Source organism: Dryobates pubescens, chromosome Z (assembly GCF_014839835.1).
Source record: "Dryobates pubescens isolate bDryPub1 chromosome Z, bDryPub1.pri, whole genome shotgun sequence".
NCBI lineage: Eukaryota > Metazoa > Chordata > Aves > Piciformes > Picidae > Dryobates > Dryobates pubescens.
In genome coordinates this window covers 119,782,578-119,801,939 of record NC_071657.1, presented here as the reverse complement: position 1 = coordinate 119,801,939, position 19,362 = coordinate 119,782,578, and the positions used below count along the sequence as shown (strand labels likewise).

Genomic DNA, 19,362 nt, shown 5'->3' with positions numbered 1-19,362 from the left:
ACCATATTTTGGACCTTCCCTCAGCCTCTCAACCTGTTTCTTGCCTACCTCATCCCCACCATGCCTGTCTTCAGTGCTTCCCTTGGCCTCTTTCCTTGGTTTCTCTGTCTTCAGTCCCTCAACCCCTTCCCTTATCCCATCCCTCATCATGCACTGGCTCCCATCCCTCACCTCAGTCCTTCCCCCTAAGTGCCTTCCCTCAGCCCCTTGATTTGGACCTTCCATCTTCCCTCCTCAACCCATTCCTTCACCTCTTCCCTCGGGGCCTTCCCCCATCTTTCTTTAGCCCTTCTGCCCCCTTTTCTCCTCTCCTCACCCCTTCTGTGTGGATGCCAACCTTCATTCCTCAGCCCTGTCCCTGCTGCCCCTCTTGCCCCTCCAGGGGTGAAGTATCCTTGGTGTACCCTCATGAAGTGGCTCCAGGTCCCACTTCCTGACAGCAGCACCTCATCACCCAGTTTAAGTAGGATTTTCTCTGGAGTGTTAAATGTGCCTAGTCACAGAATCATATAATGCTAGGGGTTAGAAGGGACCTCTGGACATCATCTAGTCCAACCCCCCTGCTAATGCAGGATCACCTAGGGCAGGCCACACAGGAGCACATCCAGGCGGGTTTTGAAAGTCTCCAAAAAAGGAGACTCCACATCTGTGGGCAGTCAGTTCCAGTGCTCCATCACCCTCTCCATAAAGAAGTTTCTCCTCATGTTGAGGTGGAGCCTTCTGTGTTCAGCTTGTACCTGTTGTTTCTTGTCCTATCTCTGGGTACCACTGAAAAGAGACCACCACCTTCACCCTGAAAGTCACCCCTCAGACATTCTAGATGTAAATAAAATCCACTCTCAGCCTTCTCAAGATTAAACAGCCCCAGGTTTCTCAGTCTTTCTTCATAGAAGAGATGAGTTCAAGTCCCCAGTCATCCTTGTAGCTGTCCATTGGACTCTCTCCAGTAGATCCCTGTCTCTCTTGAATTGGAAAGCCCAAAACTGGGCACAGTAGTCCTGGTGTTTTCTCACCAGGGCAGAGGGGGAGGAAAACCTCCTTAGACCTGCTGGGCACAGTTCCCTTCATTTACTCTGGGTTTTGTTCCTCTCTTAAAAACATGGAAGTGTGTGGCCCAAAGGTGGATTTGCTTTAGGAGTGAAGCAGGTAAATGAATGTTTAAGCAGAAAAGTAAATAACAATCCATTTTTCCTCCACTGCCTGGAATTTGATTAGATCAGCCCAGCAGGGAACAGTTTGTCCCTTGAGTTAGTTACATGTAAACCACTAGATCAGGCTGCTCTAAGCCCCATCCAACCTGACCTTGAAGACTTTCAACAATGGGGCATCCACAACTTCTCTAGGCAACCTGTTCCAATGTCTCACCACCCTCAGAATAAAGTATTTCTTCCTTATGTCCAGTGTGGGATAACTGCCTAGCTTACTGTGGGACACAAAGGCAAATTAATTTAATAGCTTTGGGACCAAGGACCTTTACAGCCATCCGATGTTTGTGTAAAATGAAGATCCACCAAGCTGGTCTGCCAAAGAGCTACAGGAACAGGTCTTATGAAGATAAGATGGCCCTGCTTTGGCTAAAACTGATGAAGCAGGGTTAAAATGACAGAAACGCCCAACTTCAAAACAGATTTCGAGTGCCAGGGTGCCCTTTGCCTAGTTAACGTCAATTTTAATATTCAAGTTAACACCCCTCAGTATGCTAATGAGCCAAACTGAGTACCTGCTAAGCACACATGACTGTGTTACTCAACTCTCCTCCCAAATCATGCTAAATGTCACCTAGAAGGCAGGGACAGCCTGGGCTAGGGTATGAAACCGACAAGAGGGACGACTCTCGCTGTGCAGGGGCACCAGTACTAGCACCAGCAAGGGTGCAGCATGGCCACCACCATCAGCAGCTCTTCTCTGTTGCTCAAAAGTCCATCTCACTTCCCTGCTGAGTCACGGCTAAAGCTCTCCATGCATAGTCTGATCAGCTTGTTGGTGAAAACTCATGCTCTGCTTGGTCAAGTGACTCCTATAATCTGTCTCCTCCTTCCTAAACTACTTTCTCTGACTGGGAGCATATGCTCCAAACCCTTTTCATGTCATTCCACAGAACATAGAGTCTTTTTTGGTGGTTCCAAGTGGCCTCATCCAACCTTTGTGCTGACCCTATGTGCAATAGTAGGAGTGGATGGTAACTTTTAGGGCTGAGCAGCCTCTGGGGGACATCACAAATGCAGCAAATAGTCAATGTTGCAATAGATATTGGAGCAGGAACAGAGTGATCTGGGCTTGCCCAACTTCTTACTCAAGAGTCTGTGTGAACACAGTGTGCCAAATGAGAGGTCAATGGCTGTGCTGCATGAACATGTGGATGGCTGCACTGTGCAGTGAGCCTGGTGGGTGCTCAAAGAGGAGCCCACCCAAGACTTCAGGTAATTCAGAATGAGATCCATAGTGGCATGTCCACACAATGGCAAGCATCACAGACACATTGTGCTCACCCAGCTGAGCTAATAAATTTATGGAGAGGCTGATTCCTGGTCCTTGCTGGTGGTTGCAGAGCCTATTTGGGCTGATTCCTGGTCCTTGCTGGCAGCTGCAGAGCCCATTTGGGTGTCTCTGTACTCAGTGTCCCAGGTTCTGGTTGAGCTCTCTGACCTCATTTGGTGTATTTTCACATGCTGGGGCAAGATTGGCCAGCAAAGGAGAAAAAGGAGAAAGAACAATGAGAGGACAATGTGACAGCTCACTTATAAGTCACTTATTACTCAAAGCAAGGCTGCAGATCAGTAACAATCTGCTATGGCAGCAACCGAGAGTGCAAAGTGCTACTACTCAGTGAAAAAACAAGGACATGGGGAAGAAATTTTGGTGTCCTACAGTCAATAAGGTCACTGTCCATAGCAGTCCCATGCTCTGCCCATGCAGCAGCATATCTGCAGTTTTCCAGATCCACTGATTTTTCTTGCTCCTGCTGACAGATCAAAGACTGGAATTCCTGCTGGTGTTGCTGGCCCAAAATGCAGCTAGCCCAAGAGTAAGATAAAAGGATCTCCATGGTCAATGTATTCATCTATGATCTGATGAAGGGATGAGTGGACCCTCAGCCAGTTTGTTGAAGATACAAAACTAGGAAGAGTGGTGATACCCCAGTGAGACCTGGACAGGCTGGAGAGTTGGGTGGAGGGGAATCTCATGAAGCAAAAGGGCAAGTGTAGGGTCCTGCACCTGGGAAGCAATAACTCCCTACATCAGAACAGGTGAGGGGTTGACCTGCTGGGAAGCAGCTTTGCAGAGAAGGACCTGGGAGTGCTGGTAGACAAGCTTACCACAAGCCAGCAACATGCCTTCATGGCCAAGAAGGGCAATGGTCTCCAGGGGAGCATGAAGAACAGTGTGATCAGCATGTTCAGGGAGGTTTTTCCGCCTCCTCTACTCTGCCCTGGTAAAGCCAAATCTGAAGCACTGAGTCCAGCTCTGGGCTTCCCAGTACAACAGAGACAGGGAACTACTGGAAACAGTCCTCAGTGGAAGCTAGGAAGATGCTGAGGGGCCTGAAGCATCTCTGTGAGGAGAAAAGACTGAGAGCCCTGGGGCTGTTGAGCCTGGAGAAGAGCAGCCTGAGAGGGGATGTGCTCATTGAGCTCAGCAAGAGCTCAAGGGTGGGTGACAAAAGGATGGGGCCAGACTCTTTTCAGTGGTGCCCAGTGACAGGACAAGAGGCAATGGGCACAAACTGGAACTCAGGAGGTTCCATCTGAACGTGAGAAGAAACTTCTTAACTTTGAGGGTGGTGGAGCCCTGGGGCAAAATGCCCAGAAAGGTTGTGGCGTCTCTTTGTCTGGAGAGATTCCAAACCCACCTGGCCACTGTGATCCTGGGCAAGCTGCTGTGGGTGCCCCTACTTTATTGGGATGGGTTGGACTAGATGACCTCCAGAGATCCCTTCCAACCCCCACTATGCTGGGATTCTATTCCCCTGCCACAGCAATTGGGTGAGGTGAGATAGAAACCTCTTTGCAGGGTCAGTGTTCTCATTTGCCCTGTAAGGTTGTAAGATGAACAACTCCATGTAACCACATTCCTCAAGCTGGGAGACACAAGAAGGGCTCTGGGCTTCTGCAGTGTCTGTAGGGAAGAGCAGATCTGCAGTCAGAGCACCTGGATTTCAGCCTTGAGCGTGGCAGTTGAGATGCTGCCACAATGACCATGAGTATTTTGGCATTAGGAATTATTTCTGATGAGGAAATACAGAACTTCTGGAGAGAGCTCCTTTCTCAGTGACCTTTTCCTGTTTTATCTCTTAGAAAAAAATTAAAACAAGGAATTTGAGGGAGATTTGTCATTCTTTTTCAGGGGAAAGGCACAACTGGAGCCTCTGGAGGTCGGATAATTTCTAACTGAAGTTTCTATGTTGTTGTTTGGTGCCTCACATCTTTTTGGGTGGTGGCACATTTGGTCTACGCAAGAGGAGGGGCCCATGACCTAACTGTGGTGGAGACCTAGTTCCCGGCAACACTGTTTCAGCTTCATTGAAAAAATGACTCAGGAAGCTCTGACACAGCTGAAGTCTAAAATAAATTAGTCATCTGAAGATCTATTTCCTCTTTTATTCAGAAGAGAGATGAATGATGCCTGTAGATGCCTGTAGTCTCCCTTCCCAAGCAGTGCTTTCAGGAATAAAGCAGAGCAGAACCATTCTTGAACGATCTTTTTGTACAAACCTGCACCAGTAAAGTCACAGAATCATAGAATTCCAGGACGCTTTGGGTTGGAAAAGACCTTTAAAGGTCATGTAGTCCAACCCCCCTGCAGTGAGCAGGGATATCTTCAATGAGATTAAGTTCCTCAGAGTCTGTTCCAATCCAACCTTGAATATTTCCAGGGATGAGGTATCTACTGGGCAACAGTTTGTTAGTTTTGAACAGAAATGAGCCTGGAAGAGAAGCCTCCCGAGATGCAGCATCACCAGGCCAATCTGGAGAGTCAGATAGGCCCCAGCATCTGATTGAGGAAATTCTGATATGGTGAGGTAAAATACTAATGTTAGAACCATTTGGCTTGGGAAGTGTTAGCTCAGGACCTTAACTGAAAGAGAAAATGAGGAAAGAAAACTTTTGGGTTTTACTGACTGTGAGAGACGAAAGCTTGTCTCCCCTGATGTGACTCAGCAAAGATAAAATCACCTTTCCTGCTTGCCCAGACAGTAGCTGAACCACCTTCGGGAATAAGCGTAAAACAAGATCATCTCCACCCATCAAGTACCCCGGAAAGGGAGGATGGTGAGACAATGGATTGACCACCTGGCCCCTGATTTCCTGGGGGACAATACTTGGACACATAAAAAAAAATGATAAAAACTGTATAAAAGACTTGAGCAACTACTGGCTCAGAAGAAGAAAAACACAGAACCAAAACACAGAAGAAGAAAAACACAGAAGGAAAACACAGATGAAGAAAAACACAGGAGAAGGACAATGCTGCTGAGAAGGAAAACTGAGAGAATACCAGGAGAGGAAAAATGAAAGACATCATCATGGAGCCTGGAAGAAGCAGAACTCTCTCTCCGTGCCCTAAGTTCTGCCTGCTGCAACTCATGGAGCTGAAGAGGCTGCTCAGAGGACCACATCTTTGCTACAGCCGTTTCTGTACAGACCCAACATCTCCTGCAGCACCTTTCCTCCATAGACTCAAACTGTCTTTGGGGGGTGGGGGAGGAGGAGTGAGGGGGAGTGAGAGTTGTGGTAATATAATTCCTCTTCTCTCTCTCTCTTCTCTGTCTCTATTTTCTCTCTCTCCCCTTCTGATCCATCCCCTTTAGTTGTGTAATAGTCTAGCTGTTGATATTTTGGCCTCGTTTGTTCCTCTCATTTCACAGCACAGGAATATTCAAAAGAACTGAGTCTCTTTCCCTCTATGGACCGAGACACTGACCTCTTTGGTAGGTCAAACAGTATTGCTGTGCCCACACAAACTGCAGAGTTCTTTTTAAAGGTGTCACGTTCAGGCCATGAAAAGTTTATTCAAAAACTTCTGGGTACCTGAGAAAGGGTAGGAGCAGGCAACTAGCTCAGAAACAGCTGCTGCACACCCCCACAGATGATCATTAAAGGTCCCTTCCAACACAAACCATTTTATGATTCTATCATAAGCTGTTTCTGTAACTTAAATATTCCCATTTGATCATGGCAGAATGAGACTCTGTGTTCGAGGTGGGGCTTGGTCTCTTCTTCCAAGGCTTCCACGAGAAGATGGCCTTGACAAGAGAAAATGGCCTTGAATTGCATCAGGGCAGATTCAGGTTGGACATGAGGAACGATTTCTTCCCCTTGAGGGCTGTCCAGCCTGTAAGAGGCTGCCTGGGGCAGTGGTGGAGTTCCCATACCTGCAGGGGTTTCAGGTGGAGATGTGGTGCTGAGAGACATGGTTTAGTGGTGACCTGACAGTGCTGGTTAACAGGTAGACTGGATGATCTGAAAGGTCTCTTCCAAACAAAATGGTTCTATGGTTTCTATGGCTCTACAAACACAGGGTGGAATATTTTAGCAGTGCTCTCACTGCAGAATAGCAAGCAGCAATAGAATTCCACTTTCCCCATATTTTTAGGGTGTGTTTAACTATACTTTCATGGATGGGAGGGGGAAGCCAATGCTCTTCAGCTGGCTGCATAGTCTAGAGCATAGCTCCCAGCCACCTGAGATCAACACAAAGCAGGTGGGCTGAATGAAGAATATGGACAGAACTGCAAATCACAGAATCACAGAAGAGGTTTGGTTGGAAAAGACCTTTCAGATCATGAAGTCCAACCATCATTTAACTCTGCCAAGTCTGGTGCTAAAGCATGTTCCTCAACATCACATCTCTGCATCTTTGAAACACCTCCAGGGGTAGGGATTCAACCTCCTCCCCGGGGAGCCTGTTTGAGAACCATTTCAGTGAAGATGTTTCTTCTAATGTCCAACCTAAACCTCCCCTGGTGCAACTTGAGGCCATTTCCTTTTGTCCTATCACTTGTCCACCAGTCTCCCCCTCCCCAGATGCAGTACCCCCAGTTCACCCAGTCTCCCCCTCCCCAGATGCACCAGTTCGCCCAGTCTCCCCCTCCCCTTAGGCACCAGTAACCGCAGTTCCCCCCCTCCCCCCCTCCCCTTAGGCACCAGTACCCCCAGTTCCCCCCCTCTCCCCCTCCCCTTATGCACCAGTAACCGCAGTTCCCCCCCTCCCCCCCCTCCCCTTAGGCACCAGTACCCCCAGTTCCCCCCCTCTCCCCCTCCCCTTATGCACCAGTAACCGCAGTTCCCCCCCTCCCCCCCTCCCCTTAGGCACCAGTACCCCCAGTTCCCCCCCTCTCCCCCTCCCCTTATGCACCAGTAACCGCAGTTCCCCCCCTCCCCCCCTCCCCTTAGGCACCAGTACCCCCAGTTCCCCCCCTCCCCCCCTCCCCTTAGGCACCAGTACCCCCAGTTCCCCCCCTCTCCCCCTCCCCTTATGCACCAGTACCCCCAGTTCCCCCCCCCTCCCCCTCCCCTTAGGCACCAATAACCGCAGTTCCCCACTCTTCTGCTCCGCACTACAACTCCCGGCGGCCAGCGCGGCCGGAGCTGGGGCCCGGAGGCGGCGCGGGAGCGGAGGAGGCCGGAGCCAACGGCCGCCGCAGCGGAACCGGAGCCGGCGGCCCCCGGCGGGCCCGGGCCATGGAGAGCCCCGTCAGCAGCGGCTCCCTGCGGGGAGAGATCAGTGCGTGAGGCCCGGGGCGGGGAACGGGCAGAGCTTGGGCTGATCTGCGCCGGGAGGAGACCGGTGGTGGTGGGGGCGGCGTGTTGTGGGGTGGGCAGGGTAGTTTGAGGTGGAAAGAATGGGTTCAGGGGTGGGTAAGATAGTTTAGAGGCGGGCTGGGATGGTTTAGAGGTGGGCAGCATGGTTGAGAGGTGGGTAGAATGGTCTTGGGGCGGGCAGGATGGTTTTGGGGTGGACATGTTGGTTTAGGTGCGGGCAGAATGGTTCGGGGGGGGGGCTCGATGGGTTTGGGGTGGTCAGGGTGGGCTTGGAGTGGTCAAGATGGTTCTGGAGCAGGCCGGATGGATTTAGAGGTAGGCAGCTTGGTTTTGGGGTCTTCTGGAGTGTTTAAATCGGGCTGAATGGTTTAGAGCTGGCCACATTGGTTTAGAGGTGGGCAGGATGGTTTTGAGATGGGCTGGGTGGTTTGGAGGTGAGCAGGTTGGTTTAGATATGGGCTGGATGGTTTAGAGGTGGGCTGGATGGTTTTGGTGGGACAGATGGTTTGGAGGTGGGCATAATTGTTTAGGGGTGGGCAGGTTGGTTTAGAATTGAGCTGGATAGTTCAGGTGTGGGCAGGATAGTTTTGGGAAGGGCAGGTTGGTTTAGAGGTGGGCATGGTGGTTTTGGGGGTGGACAGGATGTTTTTTGGGTGGGCAGGATGGTTTAGGGTTGAACAGGATGGTTTGGGGGATGGACAAGATGGTTCATGGGTGGGCAGGATGGTTTTGGGGATGGACAGAGTGGTTTGTGGGTGGGCTGAATGGTTTGAGGAGCAAGTGGCATCTCCCAAGGATAGTGATCAGAGAAAGGTGAGGATATGTGGCCCAAAGAGGCGGTGTTGGGGACCTGGGGGAGAGGAGATGGATCCCTCCTTGGAGTAAGATGGTAAATACCTTGAGAGGGCTCAAGCCCTGCCTCCCACGATCCAGGCTATCTCCATAGGGTGGGAGGTGACAGAGCTGCTTGCAGAGCTGGTGAGAAATTGGAGCCAAGCCTGGCAGCCTGTCCCATGGACAGACACTATGGTGAGGACCATCATGGATGCATGTTTGGCTCCTCTGGGGAGGACCCTCTCTAGCTGCATCAGAAACCAACCAGGTTCCTCTGTGTTGTGCTTCAGTTGGTGAGGCTCAGCTATAAGCTTTGAGTGAAGCACAGGTTTAGGAGGTGTGGCCCTGGCTGTGGTCTTCTGTCCTACTCCATAACGCCAAGTGCAGCAGCCAGCTGGGGCTGTGGACCTCCATCCATGCACATTGATGATGTTACCTCTCACATGAGCCTGCCATATAAGGAGAGAAGAAATTTGAGGACCCTGCAGGTTTTTTGGGATACATAATAAACCCTCCATGAAATGTTGCTGGTGACAAAGTAGTGCTGCTTGGGGGTTGGCAATCTGAGGGCTCCAGCCTCATTTAGGCTTCTTCCTTCTCCTGACATACAGCTCCAAAGAAGGAAAAACATCTTGGGCAAGGGTACTGGCAAAGGGATAAAGCAGATAAACCCCCCTGCACATCCTGTGTGCTGGGACAGTCCCACTACTCATGATCCCCTTTCAGAGGTGGGTTTCAGTCCACCACACACCTCAGCATCGTGTTACTCTTTGGGACCGCTCTGTCTTCAAGAACCACTAGTTTGTGTTGGTATGTGTGGTTTTCCACTGGTAGATAAAAAGCTGCCTCCATCCCTGGAGACATTCAAGGTCAAACTTGATGGGGCCCTGAGCAATCTGATCTAGTTGGAGATGTCCCTGCTGACTTGCAGGGGGGTTGGACAAGATGAGCTTTGAGGGTCTCTTCCAACCTGATGTGTTCTGTGGTTAGGGATGGAGAGAGAGTGAGGCTCAGTCCAACTGAAATACAAGACAAGGTGTTTATTTTTTAATCACCCTTTTAATCCTGCTCTGGCTTGAAACTGGGATCTTAGAGAGATGTATTCAAAGAGGAGGAGCCGTAGCTGCCAGGTTGCTTTCACTGATGCCTTTTAGTATCAGCCTTTATGGGAACAGCACCATGCTGCTCCTGCTTTCACAGGCTTCTGAGGCACTTACAGAGAGGAGGAATATATCATATTGAAGGTCACATGAAGATGTGTGAGGCTGTTCCCTCCTCATTGCTTCCTTAAAACCAAAACACACCTGAACAGAGCCTCTACAGAGGGACCTGGCCAGGCTGGATCAATGGGCTTAGGACACTGGGATGAGGGTCAATAGGCCAAGTGCTGTGTCCTGCACTTGGGTCACAACAGCCCCATGAATTCTCGAGGCTGGGGGAAGAGTGGATGGAAATGGCCCAGCAGAAAAGGACCTGAAGGGGGCTGGTTGACAGCCAACTGAAGATGGGGCAGTGTGTACCCAGGTGGCCAAGAAGGCTGCCAGCATCCTCGTCTGGATCAGCAATGGTGTGGCCAGCAGGAGTCAGATTGTCCCCCTGTAGTGGGCACTGGTGAGGCCACACCTAAAGATTTGTAGATGTGGTGTTGAAGGACAGGGCTTAGCAGCAGACTTGGCAGTGTTTAATAAATGGTTGGACTTGATGATCGTAAAGGTCTCTTGCAACCAAAACCGTTCTGTGTTTCTATGATACTGTTGGTTAGTTCTGGGAAGCAAAGGCCAGACTTGCCCTGTGTGGATGCTCAGTGAAGATGCTGAATCCAGAGACATAGTTTTTGAAGGTCTGTTCTTCAGGAAGATGGATTTTAGGTGGCCTGAGTTTAGATGGAGCCAGGAGGGACAGTGCTCCTGATACTAAATAGTTCAAAGCTGATTGGGATCATAGAATGCTTTAGGTTGGAAAAGACCTTGAAGATCATCAAGTCCAATTCATAAATTTATCTGGACCTTAGAATTCTGCTGGAATTTGTACTTGAGCAAGGTTCCAAGCAAGTTCAGCCAAGCATTTCAGAAACTGGAAGAGAACCCAACATTACAAATCGTCTCTGCAAAGACAATGGTCAACAGGGAACCCACAAACCTGAAGGACTCTACTTGAAATCAGATGCTGAGGGGAGGAATGACGTGGAGGAAGCTCCTCATTCCTATCTCACTCTTCCAGCTGCCCACCAGCGTTCTCCAACACAGGGACATTTGCTCTGCATTTGTGGTTTTGTTAACTTTTTGCTTTCTCCTGTCCTCTCTAGGCTTCTGGGCTGACCGAACACCAGTGCACGAGGCAGCCAGGAGGGGCGAGATCCTGCAGCTGCAGCAGCTGATAGAGAGCGGAGCCTGTGTCAACGCCGTCACCTACGACTCTATCACCCCGCTGCACGAGGCCAGCCTGCGAGGCCAGACCCAGTGTGTCAAGCTCCTGCTGGCTGCAGGGGCCCAGGTGTGTCCTGGGGTCTGAGCCAGCTGGGAACTTCATCTGGATGGCTGAAGTTATTTCTGAGATCTGGACTATCCCCATCTAGTTCTAGAATCAGAGATTCACAGAGTGCTTTGGGTTGGAGACAGTCTTTAAGAGGTCATCTTGTCCAGCCCTTCTGAAGTGAGCAGACATCTTCAACTAGCTGAAGGGACTAGGCAAGAGATTGTCCTCCTGGACTGGGCACTGGTGAGGACACACTTTGAGTACTGGCTTCAGTTTTGGGCCCCTCACTCCAAGAAGGACATTGGGGTGCTGGAGCATGTCCAGAGAAGGGTAATGAAGCTGGTTAAGAGTCAAGAGCACAAGTATTGTGAGAAGCAGCTGAGGGACCTGGGGTTGTTCAGCCTGGAGCACAGGAGGCTGAGGGGAGACCTTCTGGCTCTCTACAGCTCCCTGAAAGAAGATTGGAGTCAGGTGGGGTTGTTCTCTTCTCCCAAGGCACAAGCAATAGGACAAGAGGAGAGGAGATGACTTCAAGTTGTGCCGGGGAGGTTTAGAGTAGGAGCAATTTAGGAACAATTTCTTCCCCTTGAGGGTTATCAAGCCTGGACCAGGGTGCCTAGAGCAGTGGTGGAGTCCCCATCCCTGGAGGGATTTCAGATATAGATGTGTAGATGAGGGCCATGGTTTGGTGGTGGCCTGGCAATGCTGGGTTAACAACTGGACTTGATTATCTTCAAGATCTCTTGCAACCAAAATGGTTCTATGAAAGCATAGCTCAGAGGATACTGCAACAGCAGCCTGTGGCTACCTAACATTTTTGCCCTGCCTTGCAGGTGGATGCCAGGAACATCGACGGCAGCACTCCGCTCTGCGACGCCTGTGCCTCGGGTAGCATCGAGTGTGTCAAAGTGCTGCTGTCCCATGGTGCCAAGGTGAACCCTCCCCTCTACACAGCTTCTCCTCTCCACGAAGCCTGCATGAATGGTAAGCCCACGTGGTCTTATCTCTGTGTGTTTATTTGAAACTAAGGGTTGAAAGTCACAGAATGGGATGGCTTGGAAAGGACCTTAAAGATCATCTAGTTCCAACCCCACCCTGCCATGGGCAGGGACACCTTCTACTTGACCAGGTTGCTCAAGGCCCTGTCCAACCTCGAGGGAGGGGACATCCACAAGCTTTCTGGGCAACCTGTTCCAGGCAAATAAGCAAACAGAAGCTGCTGTTGCTTGGCAACATGAAGATGTTTCAGCCTTAAGTGGACACATCTGTTGAATGCAAAGTGCTGTGTTCCTGGGTGAATAAAGCTGTCCCTGGTAGTGAGAGCTTTCATCCCACATGACAGACATGGGATAAGATGTCAGGCCAATAAAAGGCCAGCTGCTTAATGCTCCATAAAAAACTTCTTGAGCCAAACCTGGAACTTTGCTCTTACAAGCAGAAGGGCAGGGATACTTTACACTAGACCAGGTTGCTCAAGGCCTTTTCCAACCTGGCATTGAACACCTCCAGGGAGGGCGTATCCACAGCCTCCCTGGGCAACCTGTTCCAGTGTCTCACCACCCCACCCTCACTCTAAAGAATTTCTTCCTGATATCCAGTCTCAATCTGCCCTTGTCAAGCTTTAATCCATTCCCCCTCATCCTATCACAGCATGCCCGTTAAAAAGTCCCTTTTGTGGCCTTCATCTCAATGATTACAGAATCACAGAAGGGTAGATACTGGAAGGGACCTCTGAAGATCATCTACTCCAGCTTCCCTGCTAGAGCAGGCTGTTTTTGGGTCAGGCTGCTCTCAGCAAGCCATCTGCTCCCATCTGACCTGTTTTTTTCCTTCTGACTCCATCTTCCTTTTCTAAAGGTAGCTCCGAGTGCGTGCAGCTCCTCATCGACGTCGGGGCGAACTTGGAGGCTCATGACTGCCATTTTGGGACTCCACTGCACGTGGCCTGTGCCAGGGAACATCTGGACTGTGCAAAGTTGCTGCTCAAGGCAGGTATGACAGCCCCCATGGCGTTTGCTTCTGGGTGGGCAGGATGTAGCAGTGTCTATGTGCAATGTTTCGCTTGGTGCTCTGCAGCAATGTTCTTGTCAAAGACTTCATTCATTCACAGCGTAATGTAGAGTCAGAGAATGGTTTGGGGACCTTTCAAGGTCACCTAGTCCTATTCCCCTGTGGCCAGCATGGACATGTGCAGCTAGAGCAGATTGCTCAGAGAACCAGACAACCTAACCTGGAATGCTTCCAGGGATGGGCCATTTACCACCTCTCTGGGCAGCCTGGGACAGGGTCTCACCACCCTCACTGTGAAATATTCCTGCCTTCTTTCCAATATAAATCTCCCTCTTTTACTTCAAAACCATCCCCCCTTGTCCTGTCACAACAGGTCCTGATAAAAAGTATGTCAGGTAGTGATAGGACTAGGGGGAATGGAATGAAGCTGGAGGTGGGGAGATTCAGGCTGGATGTGAGGAGGAAGTTCTTCACCATGAGTGGTGAAGCCCTGGAATGGGTTGTCCAGGGAGGTGGTTGAGGCCCTGTCCCTGGAGGTGTTTATGCCCAGGCTGGATGAGGCTCTGGCCAGTCTGTGTGGGGTGTCCCTACCCATGGCAGGAGGGTTGCAACTAGATGATTCTTGTGGTCCCTTCCAACCCTGACTGATACTATGATACTATGATGTCCCCAGCTTTCTTGTAGGCCCCTTCAAGTACAGAAAGGCTGCCAGAAAGTCTCCCTGGAGCCTTGTCTTCTCCAGGCTGAACAACCCCAGCTCCCTCAGCCTGGCCTTACAGCAGAGGACTTCCAGCCCTCTCATCATTGTTGTGGCCTCCTCTGGTCCTGCTCCAACAGGTCCATGTCTGTCCTGTGCTGAGGACTCCAGAGCTGGCCCCAGCACTGCAGGTGGGATCTCAGCAGAGCACGGCAGAGGGGCAGAATCCCCACAATCTATAGATGAGGAAAGGTATTTTTTCAATATCCAGTCAGTGCCCAGTTTCTGATGTTCCCTGTGACATTCCCACTCTCTTAATTTAATAAAACTCAGAACTCTTCAGCCCTTTGAAGTTTCAGTTTCTTCCCAGCAGTGGTAATAAACTGGGGCGTGTGCGTGTGTGTTTTCAGCTTTGGTAGCACAGTGGTTTGGTTTTGGATAGGAGTAGGGACAGATGCTAAGGTTTGACGTTGTGCAGAAAACCAGAGATGAAGTCACTTCATACCTCAGGAAGATCTGGTTAGTGTCCTGCCCAAATAAGTTCACTGAATGTTCTGTGCTTCAGGTTTCACATCCCAGTTTTCTTGATCTAAACTTTGGGGGAATTTGGAGCTGGACTTTTTTGCTGTGAGGGTGGTGGAGCCCTGCAGCAGGCTGCCCAGAGAGGTTGTGGAGTCTCCTTGTCTGGAAAGATTCCAAACCCACCTGGACATTGTGATCCTGGGCAACCTGCTGTGGGTGCCCCTCCTTTAGCAGGTGGGGTTGGACAGAATGATTTCCAAAGGTCCCTTCCAAACTCCACCATGCTGAGATTCTGTGCTCACCACAAGGATATTTGTTTCACTGAACATTAGCTGTCTGAAAATTACACATCTAATCCAATTTGTTTCCAGTTCCCTGTCTTGGGCATCCCTCAACCGATCCCCTAGAAATGCCTGATTCTCCTTGTTAATTAGAAGGGGAATTAACCATGGCTACACACATCTAGGAGTCTGTTGATTGAGTTCAGTGAGGTTCAGCTCACCTCTTCTGAACAAACCAGGTGATAAAACACAAGCAGCTGGGGGTATTGGAAGGACCTTTTGCTGTCAGTTGATAAAAGCCAAACTTTCTGGAGAAGAGGAGGCTGAGGGGACGGAGACCTTCTGACTCTCTACAACTTCCTTGAAAGGTGGTTGGAGTGAGGTGGGAGTTGGTCTCTTCTCTCCAGTACCAGGTGATAAGACAAGAGGAACTGACCTCAAGTTACACGAAGGGAGGTTTAGGTTAGATAATAGGAAACATCTCACTTCTGCAAGAGTGGTCAGGCATTAGAACAGGCTGCCCAGGGGGGTGGTGGAGTCACCATCCCTGGAGGTGCTCAAGAAATGTGTGGACATGGCACTTTGGGACGTGGCTTAATGGCCATGGTGGTGGTGGGCGGACATTTGGACTTGATGATCTTAGAGGTCTTTTCCAACCTTAATGATTTGATGATTCCATGATTTCCTAGCAAAAATACCTGTAAGTTAAGGCTTGATGGTGCAGATGTTGAGGTGCAACGTCTCCAGGGGTTGGGATATTTCTGTGAAAGCAGGTAACAAAGATGTCAGTGTTTGCCTTGGGTGGAAACACTCCACTGGGATGAGTGGGAAGGGCTCTTTGCTGGTTTTGGGCAGCACAGATTCAGGAAGCAATCCTCAGTTTGACACTCAGCAGCTTATTTACTTGCTGAGATGGACTAAAATCCTTTCTCTGCAGGGAAAACATGAAGCCAGAGAAGAAAACTCTTGAGTTGCCAGCAGCCAGAACTCATTCAGCAGTTTGGTTTCCTCTTTGTGCTGTTTGGTTTGGATCTTGTTCTAGCTTCTCGTTTATTTTCCCTCCGGTCAAACCACTCCTTATGTTTGGGTCAAGTAAGGCTTTCATGGACAGGTTTGTTTTCCCTTCTGGTCTCAGGGGCAAATGTGAATGCTGCTAAACTTCATGAGACAGCCCTCCACCATGCAGCAAAAGTGAAAAATGTCGATCTGGTGGAGATGCTGATTGAATTTGGAGGAAACATTTACGCCAGGGACAACCGAGGAAAGAAGCCGTCGGATTACACCTGGAGCAGCAGTCCCACAGCAAAGTGCTTTGAGTACTATGAAAGTAAGTGAGATGGAGCAGGAATACTGTGCCTGCCAGCTCCACTACACCACATCATGATTCTCAGTCCACTTGGACTTGTAGATCCCTGATCATCTTGCTGTGAAGGTGTAGAGTTCTCGGTACGGCAGCTGAGTTCTTGGTACAGCAGCTGGCTGTAGCCTAACTCTGCTTGATTGTGGTTGAGTGACAGTGGTAAGATGGTCCAAATCATGCCCTCGCTGAATGGAGGTCCCTCTCGTGTCAGCTTCAGTGTTTCTGCTTTGATGCATGAGGCTTCTAGGCCTGGAGGTGTTGGCAGCCAGGTTGGATGGGGCGTTGGGCAGCCCTGTCTGGTAGAGGATGTCCCTGCCCATGCAGGAGGGTTTGACCTAGGTGATCTTTAAGGTCCCTTCTAACCCAAACCATTCTAGGATTGTGATTCTATGAAATCAGGTCAAGCAAATCACCCAGTTACACACTCACTTTATTTGGGGCAGGGAACATGTTAAACATGAGGAGAAGTTTCTTTGGTGTGAGGATGGTGGAGCCCTGGAGCAGGCTGTCCAGAGAGGTTATGGAGTCTGCCTGGTCGTTGGATGAGGCCTTGAGCAACGTGGTCTAGTGGAAGGTGTCCCTGCCCATGGCAGGGTGGGGTTGGAGCAAGATGATCTTGAAGGTCCCTTCCACCCCATTCCATGAATCTATGCATGCTCTTTTCTTGTCCTAGAAACACCTCTGAGTTTGTCCCAGCTCTGCAGAGTGACGGTGAGGAAGGCCGCAGGGCAGCGAGCACTGGAGAAGATTGCCAAGCTCAACATGCCCCCACGACTGATCCAGTACCTCTCCTACAACTGACAGGGATGAAGGTGGCTTTGGCTCCTGCCCTATGAAGTATCTGTCCCTTTCTCTTCTACCTCCCCCCTACCTCTACCTTAAATTAATTTAAGCTAATGTTAATGTAAGCAGCCTGGTGTAAATAGTTTGTTCGTGAGGCAGCACTTCCTCTTCCCCACAGGCTCTCGAGACAGTGTCGTCGTCACGAAGCTGTCGTGGCTCCTGGGGTGAGCTCTTTGACTGTCACTGTGCTCAAGGCAAGGCTGTAGCCCTTGCTCTCTGAGCAGGATTAATCTTGCCTGATTTTACCTGTCTCTAGCTGTAAGGCATCTGCGTTATCTAGCCAAGTTTCCTTTGCAGTCAGTGAAGAGAAATAGATACTTCTGGAGGTGTGATTCATCTGGCCTGTTTTTAGATGACACATTGTGCCTCGGGAGGGCTTGCCTCCACTGGCTGCCAAGGGATTTGGATACCCTCAGATACAGACATTCATGTCTTTGCAGTGGGAGATCCCACCCCTGTGTTAATAATTCAAGTGGCCACTGCCTAATGCCAAGGGACGAAGCTTGAGAGACCTGCCTGCTCTAGCTGGAGGCAGATAAAGTCTCCAGCAAGCTCAGGACTAATTAGAGGCACTGCAGCATGAACATCAGCTGGCTTTGGCTCAACACCAAGCAGTGAGGACAAGCTGCTGCCAGGTCAGGGTTGACTTTGCTTATGCTCCTTCCTTGCTGAAAGTGAGCCAGCTCTTACTGTAGGAGGTATCACTGTGTCCCATTTACAAGGCCAAGCAGGAAGCAGGTCTCTCTGCACGACCAAGGATGCTTCTCTCCAGATGGCTGGTCCCAGACACTCTTTTTCCACTTTCTCTGAGCCACTGTGGCCACTCTTGGTTTTATGTGCAATAAGTGGCAGAGCTGCTGCCCAGTGATGTAGCACATCGAGGCCATGTCCCTTGTGTCATGGTCCAGCAGATCCCTCTGGTGTGAACCCACACATGAAAGGCAATAGGAGGCCTTGGGCTCTGCCTCAGGTTTCGAGATTTTTGGTTTTGTTTTTCCCACTCTTGAGGTTCTCTCTCAGTGCTGGAGCCTCTCCAGAGGTTGGCAGCTGGAGCCAGCCCTAAGTTGTGTGCTGCTGAGTACTGTGCTTAAATCTTTAGGCTTCAGCAGGTACAATTGTGGCTTTGTCCTTTTGTCACATTCAGGGTGACATTTGGATGAGCAGAGCCAAAATTATCATCTGCCATCCCGATGAGACATTAGGTGTTGTCTGAAGGCAGTGACCTACAGCATTAGGTGGTTCTGAGGGGACAGAGCTCCTTGATGCCCCCATGGCAACTCGTAGCACCATGGTAAGAATAAATTCCTCCTCTGCATGACAGCAAATGTTCCAGAATCCACTGCCTGATGTGACATCAAGCTAACTCAGGGCTCTCAACCATCCTTCATGCTATGAACTAATAGTTGAGGATGAGCAGTTACTCGCCTGCAAGACCTCGTGCCCTCCAGCCGGCACCATGGAGCTCAGCCTCAGCAGGAAGGGGGAAAATAGCTTAAGGCCAGGGCTGAAGAGCTGAGGTGGAACTGAATGCACTTTAATGGTGACCAGCAAATCACTTTGCTCTCTAATTTTTAGTTGGATTTGTGCCCCACAGGCCCCTTTGTGGTGGTTTTTCTTTTGCTGCGCCGTATCCTGTAGAGCTGGAGAGAATAAAGCTGGCGGTCCTGCTCTTTGCAGCTTGTCTGTTTATAATGCTGATCTTTGTCTTTGGAGTATCAGAAATGTGAAGTAACCAAGAAGCTCAGGGAAGCCCTGAAGATGTTTGTTGTGGGTTTCATCCCAGTGATGGACAGGATAATGGGTTTGTATTGTGTCTTTCTAGAAGAGCTTCCCCTGCCTAACATGCATGTCCACACAGATAAATAGGTGTTAGGAAGGTGATGATCTGGGGTGAAATCCATCTCTCTTGCTTCAAATCCCTTGGTAGGTCACTGTTTTAACCTTGCCTAAGTCCCAAGTTTCCAACATTAAAGGATTTCTGAAGCAGCCAAGAATAAACTGACACGTTCCTGTTCCTGTCATCTTTATTTTGTTCCTCTCTTTTAAGTCCCCTTTCTGGTAAATCCCAAAGCTTGCTGATTTTTTTGAAGAGGTCCTACAGACCAATGCATGGAGAATTTACTGATAGTTAAGCACCTCTTCCCTGTTGGCAATATCCAGACTCATTCAACAGCCATTTTCTTAAGACATCTTCTTGTTACAGCCATGACTGGAGGGAGAAGGTATTGAGGCAGGTGGCTGAGTCATGCCATGGATGTTGATGATCTGATGGGTGTTTATTTGTGTGTTTCTGCAGGTGGGATTCTCTTTAATCTTTTATCCAGCCCTGTCTCACCCTCAGTTCTGTTGATCCTGCAGGGATTTCTCAGCTGCTTGTGAGGCATCTTCTGAGCTATTCTGTTTTACAGCTCAAGAGTAAAGGCAAAGGGGATGCCAAATTAAACCAGTGCAACATTTTGGCTTCTCTTAATTCCAGAATCCCAGCATGGCAATGGTTGGAAGGGTTGGAAGCAGGGTCAACCACAGAAGGTTGTCCAGGATCACAATGTCCAGGTGGGTTTGAAATCTCTGGAGAAG

At 49.9% G+C, this 19,362-nt stretch overlaps 1 protein-coding gene across 1 annotated transcript; it reads left to right on the top strand.

The window, feature by feature from the left end:
- Positions 1-7,601: 7,601 nt before the first annotated feature.
- ASB13 (ankyrin repeat and SOCS box containing 13) lies at positions 7,602-18,894 on the top strand. The gene is made up of 6 exons (XM_054178612.1): positions 7,602-7,725; positions 10,903-11,090; positions 11,906-12,056; positions 12,930-13,064; positions 15,718-15,909; positions 16,616-18,894. The coding sequence occupies exons 1-6, from the start codon at positions 7,683-7,685 to the stop codon at positions 16,741-16,743; spliced, it is 837 nt and encodes a 278-aa protein (XP_054034587.1). The 5' UTR covers positions 7,602-7,682; the 3' UTR covers positions 16,744-18,894.
- Positions 18,895-19,362: the final 468 nt, after the last annotated feature.

Excerpts from the sequence above, each read along its gene's own strand:
- ASB13 (XM_054178612.1), top strand. The coding sequence starts at position 7,683 with ATGGAGAGCCCCGTCAGCAGCGGCTCCCTGCGGGGAGAGATCA. Across the intron at positions 7,726-10,902 it reads CTCCCTGCGGGGAGAGATCA|GCTTCTGGGCTGACCGAACA; the intron begins GTGCGTGAGGCC and ends TGTCCTCTCTAG. Across the intron at positions 15,910-16,615 it reads GTGCTTTGAGTACTATGAAA|AAACACCTCTGAGTTTGTCC; the intron begins GTAAGTGAGATG and ends TTCTTGTCCTAG.